The 18,154-nt window shown below is 39.4% G+C and overlaps 2 protein-coding genes across 4 annotated transcripts; one reads left to right on the top strand and one right to left on the bottom strand.

The window, feature by feature from the left end:
- Nucleotides 1-1,812: 1,812 nt before the first annotated feature.
- On the bottom strand, nucleotides 1,813-17,108 carry rtf2 (replication termination factor 2). 2 transcript variants are annotated; one of them, XM_072381764.1, is made up of 10 exons: nucleotides 16,958-17,108; nucleotides 16,564-16,658; nucleotides 15,660-15,753; nucleotides 15,373-15,512; nucleotides 14,601-14,679; nucleotides 5,044-5,154; nucleotides 4,884-4,938; nucleotides 4,461-4,511; nucleotides 3,396-3,470; nucleotides 1,813-2,816 (listed from the first exon to the last, which is right to left on the bottom strand). In XM_072381764.1, the coding sequence occupies exons 1-10, from the start codon at nucleotides 17,024-17,026 to the stop codon at nucleotides 2,620-2,622; spliced, it is 966 nt and encodes a 321-aa protein (XP_072237865.1). In that variant the 5' UTR covers nucleotides 17,027-17,108; the 3' UTR covers nucleotides 1,813-2,619. The 2 variants fall into 2 exon arrangements, with proteins under 2 accessions (XP_072237865.1, XP_072237866.1); XM_072381765.1 differs by lacking the exon at nucleotides 4,461-4,511.
- Nucleotides 6,062-13,236, top strand: gcnt7 (glucosaminyl (N-acetyl) transferase family member 7). Of its 2 annotated transcripts, none has more exons than XM_072381762.1 (5): nucleotides 6,062-6,910; nucleotides 8,382-8,637; nucleotides 8,978-9,719; nucleotides 11,471-11,566; nucleotides 12,599-13,236. In XM_072381762.1, the coding sequence occupies exons 2-5, from the start codon at nucleotides 8,431-8,433 to the stop codon at nucleotides 12,841-12,843; spliced, it is 1,290 nt and encodes a 429-aa protein (XP_072237863.1). In that variant the 5' UTR covers nucleotides 6,062-6,910; nucleotides 8,382-8,430; the 3' UTR covers nucleotides 12,844-13,236. The 2 variants fall into 2 exon arrangements, with proteins under 2 accessions (XP_072237863.1, XP_072237864.1); XM_072381763.1 differs by having other exon boundaries at nucleotides 6,063-6,910; nucleotides 8,514-8,637; nucleotides 12,599-13,235.
- Nucleotides 17,109-18,154: the final 1,046 nt, after the last annotated feature.

The raw sequence follows: 18,154 nt of genomic DNA, 5'->3' as shown, positions 1-18,154 counted from the left end.
CTGTGATGTAATTTCCATTTGATGACAAGCAGGCTGACCCCGTTTTTGTATGTTCAGTCGTTTCATTCTTAGAGTATAAAGTCACAGGGCGCTATAAGGAGGGCTCTGCCGCCACCCTGTGGCCAAATTCTCTCATTACAACACTACTGATGTCACTCGAGAAGGGATGAGTGTAAACTTGGGGTCCAGTTGAACTTCTCTGGTCAACAGTAGCTAAGGACATCTGTCGTAGCACTTCATATCAAAATAGGGCTGAAGTAGCCTTTAATTGTTGAATTGTGCTATACAAACTTGCCTTGCCTTGCCTTAACCATCCGCTTCAATATATTATCAGTAATAACCATAAACATATAATAGCAACACAAACATTGGGTCGTTTTACATGTCAGAGTTGTCAGCTGAGCCCTTTTCTTATTAATCTAAACAAATTTCACCACATTTGCAAAGCAAACAGAAAACTTTTGCATATTCATTTAAAGAATAAGACTGTTGAGTTCGAACTTTCACTTAAAATAAGCTGATACCAAGGTTTAACCAAGGTTAAAGAAACGTCAATAGCATTTGCAGCAAATTTCATAGAAGCTTGGCACATCTTTATTTCATTTTGTTTTGTGTGCTTGTTTCCTTCCTATTATTTTAAGCAGAGACGTTCAAGCTTAATCAGACTGAATGGGGAACATTATACTCTGCTGAGTTCAGGACCCCTCCTGGCCTTAAGGCGATGCCTACACGAAAACCATGGGTGCCCCTGAACCTGCTCACGTTCAAACATGTATTATTAAAGGAAGAATGCACAGCGAGTGTGTGCACCAAATGCATTGTTCCGACTACGTACACAAGCTTTTATAGCAATGTGACCTATACGTGACTCCTCTAATAAGACTTTAAAGAAGAAAATGAACATGTAGAGATGTTCTGATTTCTGTCCCAAGGTGGTGTATCTGCACCCATAGTGCGCACATCTGCCTCTGTGCGTAATTTAATAACCTGGCCCTGAATGTTCCTCACAGTAATTGAGGTAATGTCAGAGATTACTCATCTTGGCTGATCTGTCAAGTCGATGAGTCTGCTTGTTTTTCCAAACGTTTTTAAGTAGAGAGAGTGGCGGCTTCTGCTCTTTTGGGGACTTTAAATGCTGGAAAAATAAAGCCCACCATGTAATTCTTCAGAAGCATGTGTCTCCCTGATCTCCATGGTTGTCTTTTCATTTTAAAAAAATCTTGCAATACCTTATATGAAAGTAATCACCTTACCAAATGATCCATCCATATTCTATACCCATCCATCCATTTTCTATGCTCGCTTAATCCATCGGTCGGGTCGCGGGGGGGGGCTGGAGCCTATCCCAGCGGTCATCGGGCGAGAGGCGGGGTACACTCATGTTGCCAGTCCAACACAGGGCCACACAGACACAAACAACCATTCACGCTCATACTCACTCCTAAGGACAATTTGAGTCACCACTTAACCGGAGAACATGTAAACTCCACACAGAAAGGCCCCAGCTGGGATTCGAACCGGGAGCCCTCTTGCAGTGACGCGACGGTGCTTAACCACCACACCTCCATGCAAATCCCCTCACCTAATCATGCCCAATGAATTTGACCGATGCAAATGACTGATGTGGGATACACCGGGGTCCAACTGTGCCCCCTGAAGGTTCTGAATACATGTGCATTTCATGGCATCGTGGAAGCAAGTTTCATGCAAACAGGACATGAAAAAAACAAGTTGAGCATTTCAGTCGCAATGAAATCTTCTCAATACATGGAAGTGAGGAAAAAAGTTGGAAAAGACTGAATGTGACTGGATACATTTTTATTGAGACATTTGTTTGTTACATGCATTTAAGAAAAAAATAATGTTGCTAAGTGGACAGAAATACTTTAAGTCACCTTTAAATCTGTGCCTGCTTGAAGAACAGTGTGTTTAATGTGTAACACTGTTACCTTAACATCAAAGGTCTTCCATGAAGGCCAGGAGAAACAAATGGAGGCCCAATGTTTATGGGGGAGGGTGAAAAAATACAAACGTTGAGCCAAAATTAAGTTTCCCCATCATCGGGTTTTGTTTAGTCATGCACACCAGGAGTCGGGACACTTTAAAGTGTCTGCATGTTGCTGAAAAAGCTTTTTCAAACCACAATTGAAAAAAACACTAAAATAAGCTTAAGTCGTTTGTTTAACTGGTTAAATATATTCTACAAAAATAAAACAGAAACAGAAAAAAAGGGGGTTTAGTCATTGTGAGGAGCTGCACTCTGGCCACTAGGAGGCAGCAGAGTGACAGAGATTATGAAGCCACATTGCATCAACTCTCAAGGTAGCTGTGATTGAGAATACAGATGGTAGGGACAATACATGAGGGAGGCCTCAGGCTACAAAACAAGAAGTCTGAAACGCTCAGGGAGCTGTTAACAAATGTTCACAACATGTAAACACTGAGCTAATGGGAACAGAAGAGGCAAGCTGGAAATGTGTCCACTCACTGGTGACTTTACTAAAGGTCAGCTGTTTGCATGTGTGTAAGTGTGCTAGAACAGGGTGGTGGATCTTTAATGGATTCAAATTTTAACAAGTAATCAAAAACTTGTGTTTTTTTGCAAATGAGTGACAGCTACTAGAAGTGATATGGGGTGTGGGTGACCCAGTTGGATGTCTGGTCTTTGGAGCGTTTAGCAGAGCTGTGTGTGGTGAAGAGGGACTTAAAAGCCTCAGACTTTCCTTCCATGTCCTGAATGGACCTCTTGGTGGTGGACGCTGTTGAAGACTTGGTGTCTTTAGAGGAGGTGGAGGATCCAGAGGGTCCAGCCACAGCTAGATGGTAAATGCCACACCACAGGAATACCAGGAGGATGAAGAGGAAGACAAAGAAACATTTTAACACGAGTACAAATTTGAAGAGAAGACAATAAGACAGAGGCGTATAACACGACTTAGAATTTGCTCCCCTTTTCAAAAAGTTAATTCTCATATGTATTGTGTTTATCTTATAAAAAGGTTTCTGAGCAGCAACATCAGAGAGATGCACCTGCAAGCAGGGGGCAGCAAAGCAGCACTGATTCCAGTCTGTTTGGCAGAGACGAGCTCCGAGATGACAAGGCAGTAAACTGAATCAAGTGCCAAAAACAATGGATGGAAATTGCTCAATAATCCAAGGGGACCGCTGTGGTGAACATAGCGGCCTATTGTGGACATAAGCCAATAAAATGGTGAACTCCAGCCCCATAAGTCCCTAAAGCATAAAAGGTGTTTACAGTTCCTACTTGTTGTCTCAAAAGGCAAAACTCTGATCCTGTTTCATAAAACTTCATCTCTTGTAACAACACTTACAAGTTCCAAGAGGTGTGGTCCAAGTATAAACTGTATTTATGAGCGCTAAGTGTGTTTATTTACCTGACTGGCTACTTTCATCCCCGTTCTGGAGTGAGCTCCTCCCAGCTACATCCACTGGTGGAGACTGTGTGTCTTCTGTTGGGAGGAATATAAGAATCAGGCAAAACAGAGAATATCATTCAGCGCCACTGGTGACATAAAGTGGTGTATGTCTGAGAGCTGCACACTGCAACTTTTTAAAAGAGCACGGGTGGATGGATGAATACATATTATTACATCAGTTGCTTAAATAACCAACTGAATTAAATGAAACAAGAAATGGAAAAGAAGTCATCTGACAAGGCTAGAATCAATAAGGACAACAAAAACAAAAATGAAGTTTTAAAGAAATGAAAAAAGGAAGAATGCTCTTATTTTGTTCCATTGGAAAGTTCTGATTCAAGTTAGTGGTTATTTCTTCGTCAGTATCACATTCATTTGTGGGAACTTTACAGAAAACGAGACCAGGGCTCTTGAACAAAACCACTTATCTGGTGCAGGTATCTGGTGCAAATGATTAAAACCAGCAGCCACACGACCAAAGCAGCAATCATTCGTGTCATCTTTTGCCACCACAAGAAGTACAAGAAGCATTCAAAGAGGAGCGAAACGATTTCACACGCGATTGCTTTTTGTCTGGCAAAAGACACGATGCCTTTAAACACAGTAGAGAAAGATGGATTTGAGCATTTAATCAAAGGGCTGGAACCGAGGTACGAAATCCCTGGGAGAAAATATTTTTCTCAAACTGCAACGCCACAGCTATATGACGAATGCCGAGGAAAGCTCCAGGGGGCAATTAGTTTATTTTGTATCTTGTATACATCCAAAAACACTCAGGACCGTAAACTAGTTCACCGCGTTATTTTATATTTTTCTTATTCAGTTCGCTGTTATTTACTTTGAATGTTAATAAAATGTTGAACTAATCTCTCGTTCCTTTAGTTTTCAGTACAGATGCTTCAAATGGAAAAGCAGGAAAAGCATGCTCGACTCGCCACTGCAAACCCACAATAAGCTGAAATAATCATTTAACATGGAGATCAGTCATGGATGTTGGGAAATGTGGCTTTCTGCTGCACCCACCTATGCCATCCACCCGAGGTGGTCCACCTCGCTCGAAGAAGACTGCTTCTTCTACGGAAAACAAATAAACAATATGCTTTTGTGAAAGAAAACTTTAATTTTTTGAAAAGAGCAGATGGACTGACTCACAAATCAAATGCACAATATTCTGCGAGTGTGACTATTGTTTAGTAAATTCATAGGGTGATGGTGTTTGTATGCAAGTGGCTTTCCACAAGCGGCAGATATTATCATCCTCAGAGGATTTACTGAGGTTTAATGGGAAATAAAGTTTGAAATGAACCCAGCTACTACCCCACAGCATATTCAAAGCATTATCCAAACGAAGAGGTGCATTTTCTGGTATTCTGCTAGCTGCTTAGTTTTGCTTATGTAAATAATAAAGTCATTTATCAATATGCTCCACACAGGCTTTATACAAACCCTTTGATTCTGATGGTGTAGACACAGTTTCAGCTGCCTTGTTCTTCTTTGATTTCTAAAAAAGGTAAATGCAATATTTGCATTACAAAAAAGTCTGAAAAATACTTTGAAGGATATTCAAACCTGAGAACCAATTGTTTTGGAGTCACTGAATCCCCACCTTAGTTTTTGCCTTGGCCCTCTTCTCCCCCATCTTCTCCCTCAGCTTCTCCACTTCTTCCTTTGTGCCATTGAGCACAACAAGGTCGTCATCTTTAAAAAGATCACCACACTGGAAAGCAAATGGAGAAATGCATACAAACGAACAAATCAATAAAACAAAGTATAAGGTACAGATTCTGTTTAATTACTGATTCGTGTTCAGTATTGTGTTATATTGTGTTTCATATCACTCTACTGCCTGAATGGATTCATGCTACCATGAATTCATTCTAATATTGAGAAGTTTGGGTTGTAAATGTGAGGTTTTTCTGACACCGAGGCGCTAAATCAATATTATGGGAGTGTGTTGGAAAAATGTGATTAAAATAGTACTTAACAAAATAGATACAACTAAAAAGGGCACTGAATTTATTGATAATCTGCCTTCAAAGATACATTTCACATGTACAAGTTTGTATGGTTTGCTATTCAGAAATCTTGATCTATCTATGCATGAATCTTGCTTTGACATGTTCCAGGTGATCAGAAGACAAAGTCACGTAGTCCCGTTTTGTCTTGCAAACCAATGCTTTGTTTACCCTGACTAATGGAAGTCTGTAAAATTGTTTGTGAGGTATTTGTGGCAGAAATTTGGACGACTGGAAAAGGCAAACAGAAAACATAGGTCAATGTATTTCCATATTTCGTGAAAGCATTTGTGTTATCAAAAGAGACTCGGAGGCAAATTCAGGCAAATCCCACATCAACAGACAGAATGACAAGGCCTATTCTTACAAGCTATTAGTATTACACTAAATCGAAAGCTGACTTGTTATAGTCACCTTTTATGTGATATTTCATCATCTTTAATATGTTGCTAACTAACTGAAGAACCACACAAGTAAAATGCCTGCCGAACAAAAAACGGAAAACACACCCATATGAAAACAAACATTAAACCCGAGCAACCAGCAGGGGATCTATTGTGTGGTTATAATGCAGGCTCAGTGGGTGTGAACTCTGGCCATGTGCTCTGTCCAACACAGCAGAGATAATCTCAGAAGCTGACCAAGCAGTAAACAAACTCTGTGGGAGCTGCTCTGAAGTCAGAAACTCTTCTGCTGCTATTACCACAAATGACGCAAGCCAATGGTGAGCCGTGCTTCTTATTATCATTTCATGGAACAAGTCAGCACGAATCAGTTGAGCGGCAACAGGAAGGAAGTCAGAGGAGAGCAGCATGCAGAGGAGAGACGCTGTCGATGACTCTATATGTGTTCCTCTGACAGGGCAACTGAAGTGGAATTCAACAAACTTCAAGTGAAAAGATCTGAGGTGTAACAATGGAAGAAAGAGGACAAAAAGGAAAGCTGTAACGCACCAGTGGGCAGGAAACTGTATGCGGCAGGAGAGCAGAAGAAACTGTATGAAGAGTGTGCGCGTGTTGTCTAAGTGTTTTCCTCTGAGTCAGGTGGGTGATTGGGTGTTACTGCTGGTAACCAGGCACAAATGCATCCTGTCTCGTGGGGGTGTGGGGGGAGCGACTTAATCGGTTAGGAGTATATCTAGAGAAGAACACGCCCTCAGTCCAAGACGCTCTGCCTCACTCTGACACAGCCTGAAGCACAGAGAAGTCAGCCTTCCCAGCAGACACAACAAAACCATCCTGACAACTGAAATATTGTGGATATTTTGCTGCTGCTGCTAATGTTACTGTTATTGCTGATAATGGAGCTTAATGGATATGACTTCTGCTCACCGCAGGACTCCAAATGGACTTTAGCAATATAGCTGAGAGGAGCTGTTTAGGTTACAAAGATCTACACAGATGCTTATGAGTAAAGCTTCCCTTCATCACAGAGACTTCAGATTGAACTGCTCCAAAGGTAAATGCTATGCTGACACTGCATCCTCTTATCTACATGTTTGTATTGGATCCTGTGTTGCGTATATATGAGCATTAGCTATTTGACCTTGACAGCAGCATCACAGTGTTAGAAAAGTGAAATGATAATTATCTTACAAAATAAACTTTAGGATTGTACACTGCATCATCAAAATCTCAATTTAAAAATCAGAGCAAAACAAGCACAGAGCTACTGATTGCTATGCAGCTGTTTCTTCAGAAAGTATCAGAGGCAGGAAAGAGCAGGGTTGTTTGGGAGAAGCATCTCGATAGCGGGCTATAAATGTACACATTTCCATGGCAGGCCCCCTCTGGATATCTGTATCTTTGATACTGCTCTCAACAGGGGGACCGAAGTGAGAATGTTTCACTGATACACGATCAAGAGAAGGCTTCTGGGATTTACAAAGTCTCTCTGCTCTCCTGAGGGCACAATGGAGCATAAAATCTAGATTTTGACTTTGTTTAATAACAAAACACATGCAATCCATTTATTAAAATGCAAACTGTGCTCCTGTTAACAACTGAATCTTAGGTAAAGATAATACAAACAGCAGGGTATCAAACTATCACCAGGGTTCTGTAATAACATAAAGAAAATGGAGCTCATGTCACACAGTCAAAAAAATGGCATTAATAGATCTATTGAAGTTTCTATAAAATAAAAAAAAATTGCAAATGCACTCAGTAACTGAACTGTATCACCACTCAGATATCAACATGTAAACATCTTTGCCCAACTTTAATTTATTGTGAAATTAGCTATAATCCTTTGGCAGCATTATATCAATAAGCTCAACCGTGGAACAGAAATATCATGAGAGAAGGAGCACAAAATAAATGATTTGTGTTGTTACAGATCGGCATCAGCAAACCTCTGACAGCCTCACTGAAGCTTAAAACCACTGAAATCACTTTGTGATTGAATGATGCGAAGCATGTTAGAATAGCGACACCACAGCAGGCACAATCGATGCTAAAAGCTATCAAAACAGAAATTACAGTCAACTCGCCTATAAACTCTACCAGTAATCCACTGATTGATATTTTCTCGACAAAAAGCCTCTTTTCACCCAAAGGTGTTCTGGTGATGCAGTTGAATGATGTTTAACCACAGAAAAATGTTTCACAAAGACATTCCTGCAGAACTGTCGTTGAATGTTTTCCAATGAGCTAGCAGGTCCAGGCAGGTCTCAAGCAGCTTTCGTAGAAGTCACATGGTCCCAGTACACTAGCGTTTGCCACAGTAAGTCAATTACTTGAGAAAAGCACAGAAGACAGCCAATGTGCCACATCTCAGATAATGGTTATTAATAGACTATGTTTGGTACACGAGACTTCTAAAAAGTGGCCTCATCAATTAGATATAACCTACATATTTAACCCGAATAACATTTCTCAAGGATGTGTGACCCTTCTGAAAATAACCAAACTGGGTGTCTCTCTTGCAGGAGCTTTATCTGTGGTGGTGCCGACATACTACAGAGAAACAAAGCTATTATGTACCAGCTTGAAGGCACAAAATACAGCTTTCTGTTGTGTCTGGGGATAAGTATTATTATTTGTTCATTCATTTATTTGAGGACCACGACGTCACCCGAACGAAAACCCCAACAGCCTTCAAGTTGCAGACCCATCTCCAATGAATGTAAAGCTTTTCTGCCCGGCATGGACAAAGGAGTAGAATGGCACCAGCGAGACTGTCAGGTATGGCTTTACATGTATTTCTGTGCAACGTCATGAATAGAAATTTCTGGATCCCTTTTCACCAGGTCCAGCGAGCAGTTCAATGCTCATTGGTAGTTTTACACATACATAGCATGTAGGACAAGTGGGAATCAGATAATCACAACTGCACAAAATGAAATAAAACTAAATAAAGCAGAAAAAGGATAACTCGAGCTGAACTAGTGATTTATCATATGGACTGGCTGACACTAAGTACAAGTGAGTGCAAATTGTTAGAAAAAAACAAAAAAAAAACAAATAAATGTTGTAATACTTTATAACTGGGTTAGTTTTAATATTATCTTTTTTATGTCTACAGGTGGAAAGCTATCTTCTAAATAGCAACTTGGTGTGTTCAAATTTGATCCAAGACCTACACTTTATCACCAGACCCCTGAGCAATGAGGAGGAGGACTACCCTTTAGCTTTCATTGTGACTGTTCACAAAGAGCTGGGGCTTTTTGTGCGCCTGCTGAGAGCCATTTACACGCCACAAAATGTCTACTGTATTCACGTGGATGCCAAGGCGTCAGTGGAGTACCAGGTGGCCGTGCAAAGGCTAGTCAGTTGCTTTGAAAATATAATCGTCTCCAGCCGCAGTGAGACAGTGATCTATGCTGGGTTTTCACGCCTGCAAGCTGATCTGAACTGCATGAAGGATCTAGTAAAGTCTAACATAGGCTGGAAGAAGGTTGTGAATTTGTGTGGGCAGGATTTCCCCATCATGAGCAACCTGGAACTGGTGCAGTATATGCAGAGCAAGGAATGGAAAGACAAAAACATGACACCTGGTGTCAAACAACCAGTGTCTATGAGGTACAGAACACAACTCCAGCACCAGGAGATCCCAGGGTCTCATGTAGCTCCTAAGGGGCCAGGGCGGAAAAAAGGTCCTCCTCCACACAATCTGCAGATTTATTTTGGAACAGCCTACTATGCTCTCACAAAGGCTTTTGTAGAATTTGTTCTGAAAAGCCCTATAGCCCACGATCTCTTGGAGTGGTCCAAAGACACATTCAGTCCAGACGAGCACTACTTTGTGACACTCAACCACATCAAAGGTAACATTTGCTTTCTTTAAACAAGTATACAGACCCAAGTTGATTTCCCACTGCTGTCTTTATCCCAGTTCTGCTGCACAACTCTAAAGTACGGATGTTGTTATCAACTAACAGGAGAGACAGTAAAACAATTACTGCAACAAAGTTTAGCAACTTGCTTAGCACAGTTTTTGTTCTGTCTGACTCAACTTTTACAGTAAATATATTTCAGTTTTGCACTGAGGTGAGGTTTATCCGTCAGTACAGAACACTAATTGGTCTGATCCACAGTGGTGTGGCTCCAAATGCGTGGATTAAAGCTTTGCAAGAAAAAATATCTTACAACTGCCTTGTAAGATAATGCCACACCCTCATTTTCTGCAGGGATGCGGTAGCAGAGACTACTGGCAAATTATCAACTGCTTATCTAAATGTTTGCAAAACAGTGCGGGGCAGAGAAAGAAACACATTTATAAAAAAAAAGGTGCTATGAAAAGTGAAGAAAACACTTGCAATAAACTCCATATCTTGTGAATATTAGGTGTGGGACCCAAAATTGCATTTAGATTATTACATTTACAAGTGAGTAATAACACCATTTTAAAACTGACAAGCTGCCTTTAGCTAAACTCAAAGAGTTGCTTCAGAATGCATTTGATTGGAATCGGGGCACTAAAAGATCTTTACTAGTTAAGTAAATGCATCGTACGCACAGCAGCACAGACAGCCACATGCTTCTGTGTTTTTGGTGTGAAAGTGAAAGTGTGTACAGCTCAACTTTGTTTCTAAAAGAAACACGTTCACCTTCCGTGAAACTGACAGATTTTCATGTTGTGCACGATGTTCCAAAATACTAAACCAGCAGTGTGATCCACCACAGCTTGTAGGACACAGTGCGATGCAATCCCATCATGTTGAAGCAGGTTACATGCGTTTTTTCCCTGAAAGGACATCGTAGTAATTGGATGGAACTACAGTTTGGTGTGTATGTGCTTTGCCCTCGGTATACACACTGCTACTGGCTATGGAAAGGCCTTAATTGCCTTGTTTGACTGGGTGTTCTAGTGTCGAAAATATCCACACTAGATACTCATCGAGACATAAAAATGGTATTTCACACATGCGAATAAGTAAAACGAATGCACCTTATCTTATGTAGACATGAAAATAAACTACTAATAAACTGCTAGATTGAGCTTAGAAAGATTAAGAAAGTGGAAATCTTCATCCAGCCACCTGAAGTGATTCATTTTTAGATTTTTAATAACAAAAAGAGATAGAAGGCCTGTAGCCTGGTGCAGTTTGAGGAAAATGTAAAGGGTGTTCATGATCAAAGTGTTTTCATGATTACAAAGTTAAAAACTTACAAATGAGGATATAACATTACAACTAACATCAAAACTAGCAATAAGCTACATAGAAGGAAACCACTAGTGTGGCTCTGTCTGAGGTGATAGTGGTGACAGTGTAGAGTTAGCAGCCATTGACGGAAGTAAAGAAAGAGGAAGTGCAGTAGAGGGGGCAGGGACGTTAAACTAATTATTTTGGCACCTTTTCCATTCATTAATTCCTCTTTTTAAATAAAGAGCAGTACTGTAGCCGCTTTAACAAGCTTTTCTATGGGAGGCACTTAGGACTGTATTCCAGCTGCTACTGGGCGAGGGGTAAGGTGCACAACGCACAGGCCTAGCTCCAAACAGAACTAAATAGATCTGCGCATTTCACTTAGGTTACATTCTAATTATTGATTTTGTCTGGTTACATGTCTGAAGAGGCTCCAGGCAGCAACATTGATGGAGAATGGGCAGGAGCTATCCGGGCAATCAAATGGAGGGATCAAGAGGGAATCAAACATAATGGTTGCAAAGGTACGGTACTGAAGAAGACAATTGTGTTCAGTTACTGTGACAGCTTATTCATCTTGGTCAGCTTTGCTGATACTTTGGAAACTGCTATTCAGTTCAAAAGAAAATTATTGTTTCTAAATATTTTTTGCTGACAAATATCTTACCAACCCCCCACAAACAAGTATGAATGTTATTTTCTCTTTATCTACATGACCTGCCACATTAACATGTTTTGCTCATTAGTCTTTGCCTTGAGCTGTTTCCACTAATATGTTGCAGCCCACGCATTTTCTACAGTGGCTCCATGAAATCAAATGTCTGCATCAGACGGATCTGCTTTAGAGCAGTTTATTGCTTGAGCACCCAACTGCTAGGAAACAAGAAACTCATCTCTGTGCAGCCCAACGCTCTCTTGTTTTCCCTTTTTGCCTTTATCTTTCCACGTATTGATATAGGCCATTCTGATGATGATGGGGTCTGAGGCCTCGTCTGCCAGACTAAATGTATGGCAAACAAAGCAGCGTAATCTTCCATCAAGTCCTTCTTCTTGTGTGTTTTACCACTGCATCACCTTGACTACTGTTTTCAGTGGTGAGAACATGTCTTATAGAGAATATCTCTTGCTGAGACATGGCAACGGCAGACAATGTGGAGACTTTATCCTCCAGAAACTGTCCAGAGTTATGTGAGATGGCAAATTTAATTATGCTTGGCTCTTGATTCCAGATAAGATTATAAGACCAATTACTGCCATGACAACCCAAGTTTCACTCATCTAAAAATAAGGAAAGGACCGTGAGGAGGATTTGTTTGGGACATTATAGATGTGATTACTTGTATGAGCTGTAACAGGTGTAAGATTAAAACGGATTTGTGTACAACTAAAAGCATATCAACTTATTCACCAAGATGCAAACTAAATAATCTACAAACACACAGAGCATAACAAAAACATTCACATTAAAAAAAAGATTAAAAAATGAAAGAACTAACTTAGACTTTATGTCAAAGCACATGTCCTAAATTGTTTTGTTTTTTTTAATCAATTCCTAGGGCATTATGTACGCAACATCTGTATCTACGGAGTGAAAGATCTGCCATGGATCATCAACAGCAACGGCATGTTTGCCAATAAGTTTGAGAGTAATACCTTTCCTGAGGCACTCGATTGTCTGGAGCAGTGGCACAGGGTCAAAGTGCTGAACCAGACAACTGTTCCCATAGAATCGACGTGGCTGCTAGCCACGCAGAGCAACTCAAGCAGCAGCAGAAATTTCAGCAGCCATGCTGGAGCATGAAATCACTGGAACAAGGGAAAATGGAGCTAAGAACAGCAAGATGCCTGCAATGTGCACTTCCAGATTCTGTTGTGCGACTATGGTTTACAGATGTAGTCATCCGTTTCTGAAACTACTATCATTGTTATTTATTAAGACACATCACACAAAGTATTGAATAAACAACAAATTAGATGATGAATCTGATACTATAATTCGGAGTTTGTGAGATGTATTTGTCGATGAATCTACTATCTAACTTTATTGTTGAACAAATAAAGGAGTAGCTAATGTAAACAACAAAGACAATTTCACAAAATCTTCTTCTTCCCTGCCTCTGACATTGCACCATTTCATCTTCATTTTTACAATTTCATGCCAAATGTTCACTCCAAAAATGAAACTTTTTAGTTAGGCTTAGATGATATAAAGTTTAACTAAGCTCAATTTAGGCAAGAAATAAGCCTCACAGTGGGAAATATGTATTGGACCAGGCAAAAAACTACACATTTCCATCACAAACAGAAATAATAAAATGTATCTCAAACACATACACACACGAACACACAGCTCTAAGTTGCATTCAGACCGCTTCTAGCACTGCAACACAACGCTCTGGGTAAGTGGGCACATTTTAGGGTACACGGAGCATTTAACATACAATTCAGAGTCTTCTATAGTAGAATTTTAAATTAAAAGAAAGTTTATAAAAGTTATAAAAAACAGACAAAAGCTGTTTCCGTTCAAATGTTCATCCAAACTAACAAGCCCTTAAAACCTGTACTGTGTCATTATTCTGCTAATGATCTCACATCAACTGTCAAAACACGTTTATGCAAGATAAAAAATATACCAGTAAAAGTCTGCACACAGAGTGTCACACCCGAGAGGCCCAATAAGTCCTGTTTTCCTGTGGTTTTGGCGTCATTTCTGAAGAACTAGAGCAACTGACGCGTGACTGTTTTCAAGATGCTTTCACTTCCACAGAAACAGCGAAAGAGACTGCATAATATCTCAAAATAGACTGTGTATGGGAAATTCGAACTAACAGGTCAGAACCCAAAGTAGGCTGCAGGAGTGCTTGTGTGAGATTTTCACGAGGCTCCAAATGGGTCAGATTGGGCTGGAGGGAAGAACATTAGATTCAAATTTGGATAATATATCTTCCAACTTTAATCAACACTAAAACAAGTACATACAGTAATGTATACACCAGCATATATATGTATTGGAGTAGGCTATCTGCTTGTTTTACATTAGCTGTCTGGTTCTGCCTCTCTTGGCGAGCTCTTCTATTATTATAATGACAGCAATCAGCCTATCACCATTGTTTTATGGTTACTTTTACTAGTACTCATTTAGATTTCACTAAAAGTGTAAGAATAATGTTGCTAAATCAGGTTTCTCGAAGATTTATGGATAGTTACAACAATTAATTAGGCTCTTCAGAGTTCTGAGATTTCAAACTCTCCCATGCCTCCCATGGGAGCATTAAACAACATTCAGACTTATTTTCAGCCTTAAATTCTTATCCATCTAAGTAGAAGCTGTGCATCTGGAACCATGCCATTCTCAGACTGTTACAGTTTTATCTAAAAATCAATATCAGAGCCACTTGTTTGAGTAACATTTTTGTTATGCAACGCGAACAAAGAAAAATACATGTGTTGCATGTAAGAAGACAGTAACAAAGAGTTATGTTGAAGATAACGGGTATATAAAAAAAAATTAACAAATTAAAGCACCAGAGTCAAAAAAAGTATATAAAAAAAACTCACCTTGTGGCAGATGTCTGTCTTGACCTCCTTCAGGGCCCTGTCTGAAAACACACAGCCGCAGGTCTGCAAGTAACAGAACCTGAAAAGAAAATATAGGGATATGTAACATATATGTAGAGTGTCTTCTTTTTCTAATCTTTCTATTGTGCAGGGATGCTTCCAGATCAAAGAGACCCCAAAAGCTTTTCAAAGATTAACACAAACAGTGGTTCTATGGCCAGTAAAACAGTGGTTCTCAGCCGAGAGGTCTATATTTCTGTTTGTCTTATCATTTGTACATCTTCAGAAAGCAGTGGAAGTTTTGATAAATAAATAAAGAATATCTAAAGTATAATGATTCTGACCAGTCTGCTTCCACAAATGGGTAACAAGAACAAGTAATCCTTAATTTGTCCTTGTAACCAGGGTGAAAGTTTGACTAGTATGATTGGGTGACGACATCAGAGCCTTTTTGTGTAACAAACACAATTAAATGAAAAAACATTTCTCCAGAGGGACATGCCCCATAACCTGCTGCCTGTGCACATTACAAAAAATGAATAAAGTGTAGGAATTTTAGAGACTACTGGGATTAAACTAATAATAATAATAATAATAATGCTTTGGACATTGAACTGTTTTTGGATTAGTTATGAGAATAGTGATGAGATCTGCTGAGTAAACTGTGAATTAATATCTTAATGATCAGAGTTAGTCAATTATATCTATCCAATAAAGTAGCCATCTCTATAATCAATTCTTAGGTTTATTGCTTTTGATTAATGTTATTTACCTGTGCTTGCCATTCATCTCCAAACCAACAACAGGGCAAATGAACATGCCACAGTGAATGTCTTCATATCTGTCTCCTTTCGTAGTTCTTCTCTCCCCCTCCCATTCAGGGTTATCAGTCAAGTTGAGCTCCTTTATATCCTGCAGAAACAAATGGACATACGATGGAATAAGTTTCCAGTTTTGAACTAAATACATATATACACAAAAATGTGTCCAGACACAATTGCATAGGCTCCAGTCTCTCTTCAAATGTAAATGCATATGACAGCACTTTAACGACGGTACCTTGATCCCACGGATGTGTGCTACAGCCTCAGCATTGGGTCTCTCAGCAGACTTATCCAGAAGGTATTCAATAATGGCATCTTTGTTGTAAAGCCTGAAACAAAACATGGACAGGACATTCAGGATTTCAGAGTCGACTGTTTTCAGTAATGGGTAATAAGGCTGCACAACATATTGTTCCAGTTTATATACAAGCGTGTGCATTTGATCAGGATGAGCATTATAAAGTGAGGCATATCAACTAAAATACTTCTTTTGACACATAATACAAAATACAATCTCAAACAACTGTCATTTTTCAAGATAAATCTAAAGAAGTCTGTCTGATGTAGTATAATCCCCTTCTGTTAAAGGGTTTTAGTTTAGAGCAACTCTAACTCTTTCTAAAACAAAGAGTGTGCCCCTATGGCGAGTAGGCTCTGAACTTGCACAGGTACATGAGGGCATAAAGAAACGGGTGACTCCTCAAACCTTAGTTGTTAAAACAGTAGAAAAGTCTAATAACATAAAATTGACAGATTTCCTGTTACAACCATCTTAGTCTTTAATTCAAAGAAAACAGACTAAAGTGTTATTCAATTGGTTCAAAACTTTAAGTAGCAACTGTTAAAATCTAATTTAGAACTAAAAAAAATAAAACGACCATGATCTAAACAGAGAGATCAATGAAAATGAAATAACCAAACATCTGGTAAAACTACTATATCTTTTCTTTTTATTTTGTAATACTGAATATGTCTGAGAAAACAAAACATGCCAATAAAAGTGTTCTCAACTATCGTGCAGCCATTGATTGTCGGGGTTTACTATCTAATGAGCCCGTTAGTTCCAGCAACACTTTCTGCCTAACAGTGTGCTAATTTTGTTTGAGTGACGATAAAATTTACACAAAAACATGTCGTACCTGCCCAGCTCACAAGAAACGATGGGGCGTCTGAGTTTTTCCTGGCTCAAGGCACAGTACTTCCACTTGGCAGCTAGTTCGGCATTCTTGTCAACCTGGAAATATCAGACGGTAATGCATCACGACATGACGTAGTCATTGAAAATTCGCTTAAATTATAACCTGTAAAAAAATCACACGACTTTGTTTTGAAAGCTGAAGCAAATTCCAACATCGTTTAATGTAAAAGTATATTTAAATAGCTGCAACTGTCAATTAACTGCGTCTGAAGTGAATTTTCATAAGCTAGTAATAATGTGTTTAGCCTGTTAGCGTTAGCAACCGACTGTTTTCAACAGCGTCCAGAGCACGGATGAATTTCAACAGAAAGGGAGCAGAAATAAAAGTAACACACCTTCTCTACTTTTTTCGGACCTTTTACCAACTCGTGCCTTTTGGGAATCGTTCCGCCATCACATCCCATCGTAAAAATAGACTTTGAGTTCAGTTAAGTTGGTTAGCTTGTACGGACAAAACTAGTCAAGACCGGAAGTTCACAGGTTATAAACAAACAAGGAGAAATCTGCAACGCTCGCGGGATTTGCACTTAGACTGGTATCGCCCTCTAGTGGCCAAATACAATTTACAGTTCTTCAGTTGTATGTTGTAGCTTCATCCACAGCGTGGGGGTGTTATTCCAAAAATCAGCTCTCTTTGAACGCAAGTGGAGGGCCAACATTTACCATGAAAATAGTACATATTTATTTATACTTTTGGGGCGAAATGTGTGGAATGGACAAGTGCGTATCGTTCCAACTAAGAAACTATGATTTTTTATTGTTGTATTTTTTTTCTTGTGTACAGTCAGAGAGGATAATAAGTATGTATACAAAACCTTTTTTTTCTAACCATCAGATTTCAGCAATATTTCTATCAGTGAAAGTTGTCATAAAAACTTTCTTACCAACATATTTAGCCATTTTCAGTCCCTTACAACATGTACATGTAAGCAAAGAAAAAACAACAGATTACTTCACTCCTTTATTCCTCATCCATCTATTAGACATTTTCAGTCAGCCATTAAACCGAGAACTAGTAAGTGACATTAGTCTGGCTTTCAGGCCCTTTGTCAGAGTGGTTTGAAGATGAAAGTTTCCTTGGAAGATAGTTCAGTGAGTGCTAATGAGATCTGTTTCCTGTGCCTTGCAGACTGCAGATTAGTTTACTATCGATGGTGCTGTCCAAGAGCGACCATTAGTTTGGGGAATACCTCAGTGGAGACATCTCTGGCGGCATGACTAATAATTTGTGTGGAAGAGAAGACAGAATAAAATACAATGCTGGGCTTCATTTTGGCTGGGAAAATATGTTCCAGCATATTTATGCTCTAACTCATACAAGCTGACAAATGTACTCCACAAAATGAAGCAAAATGAACTAATATAAACACTGCTCCATCTCTCCATTTTGCCTTTTGGTTCGATTAGTTCTTCCTGTAATTTATAAATTGTGTTATGTGTCTTATTGAATTTCCCCCCTTTCTCACATAGAGCTAAATGTTTAGTATGGATTTTCATTAGAGGCAATGGAGTGAAAGCTCTGTTAGCAAACT

This window comes from Leuresthes tenuis, unplaced genomic scaffold (genome assembly GCF_036924035.1).
Source record: "Leuresthes tenuis unplaced genomic scaffold, fLeuTen1.0.hap1 SCAF_3, whole genome shotgun sequence".
Classification (NCBI taxonomy): Eukaryota; Metazoa; Chordata; class Actinopteri; order Atheriniformes; family Atherinopsidae; genus Leuresthes; species Leuresthes tenuis.
This window is presented reverse-complemented; position numbering and strand designations above follow the sequence as displayed.

Coding starts and splice junctions, on each gene's coding strand:
- rtf2 (XM_072381764.1), bottom strand. CDS start 17,026: ATGGGATGTGATGGCGGAACGATTCCCAAAAGGCACGAGTTGGTAAAA. Junction 16,659..16,957: donor GTCCGAAAAAAGTAGAGAAG/GTGTGTTACTTT, acceptor TGATATTTCCAG/GTTGACAAGAATGCCGAACT. Junction 3,471..4,460: donor ACCTCGGGTGGATGGCATAG/GTGGGTGCAGCA, acceptor TCCTCCCAACAG/AAGACACACAGTCTCCACCA.
- gcnt7 (XM_072381762.1), top strand. CDS start 8,431: ATGTACCAGCTTGAAGGCACAAAATACAGCTTTCTGTTGTGTCTGGGG. Junction 8,638..8,977: donor GGCACCAGCGAGACTGTCAG/GTATGGCTTTAC, acceptor TTATGTCTACAG/GTGGAAAGCTATCTTCTAAA. Junction 11,567..12,598: donor CAAACATAATGGTTGCAAAG/GTACGGTACTGA, acceptor ATCAATTCCTAG/GGCATTATGTACGCAACATC.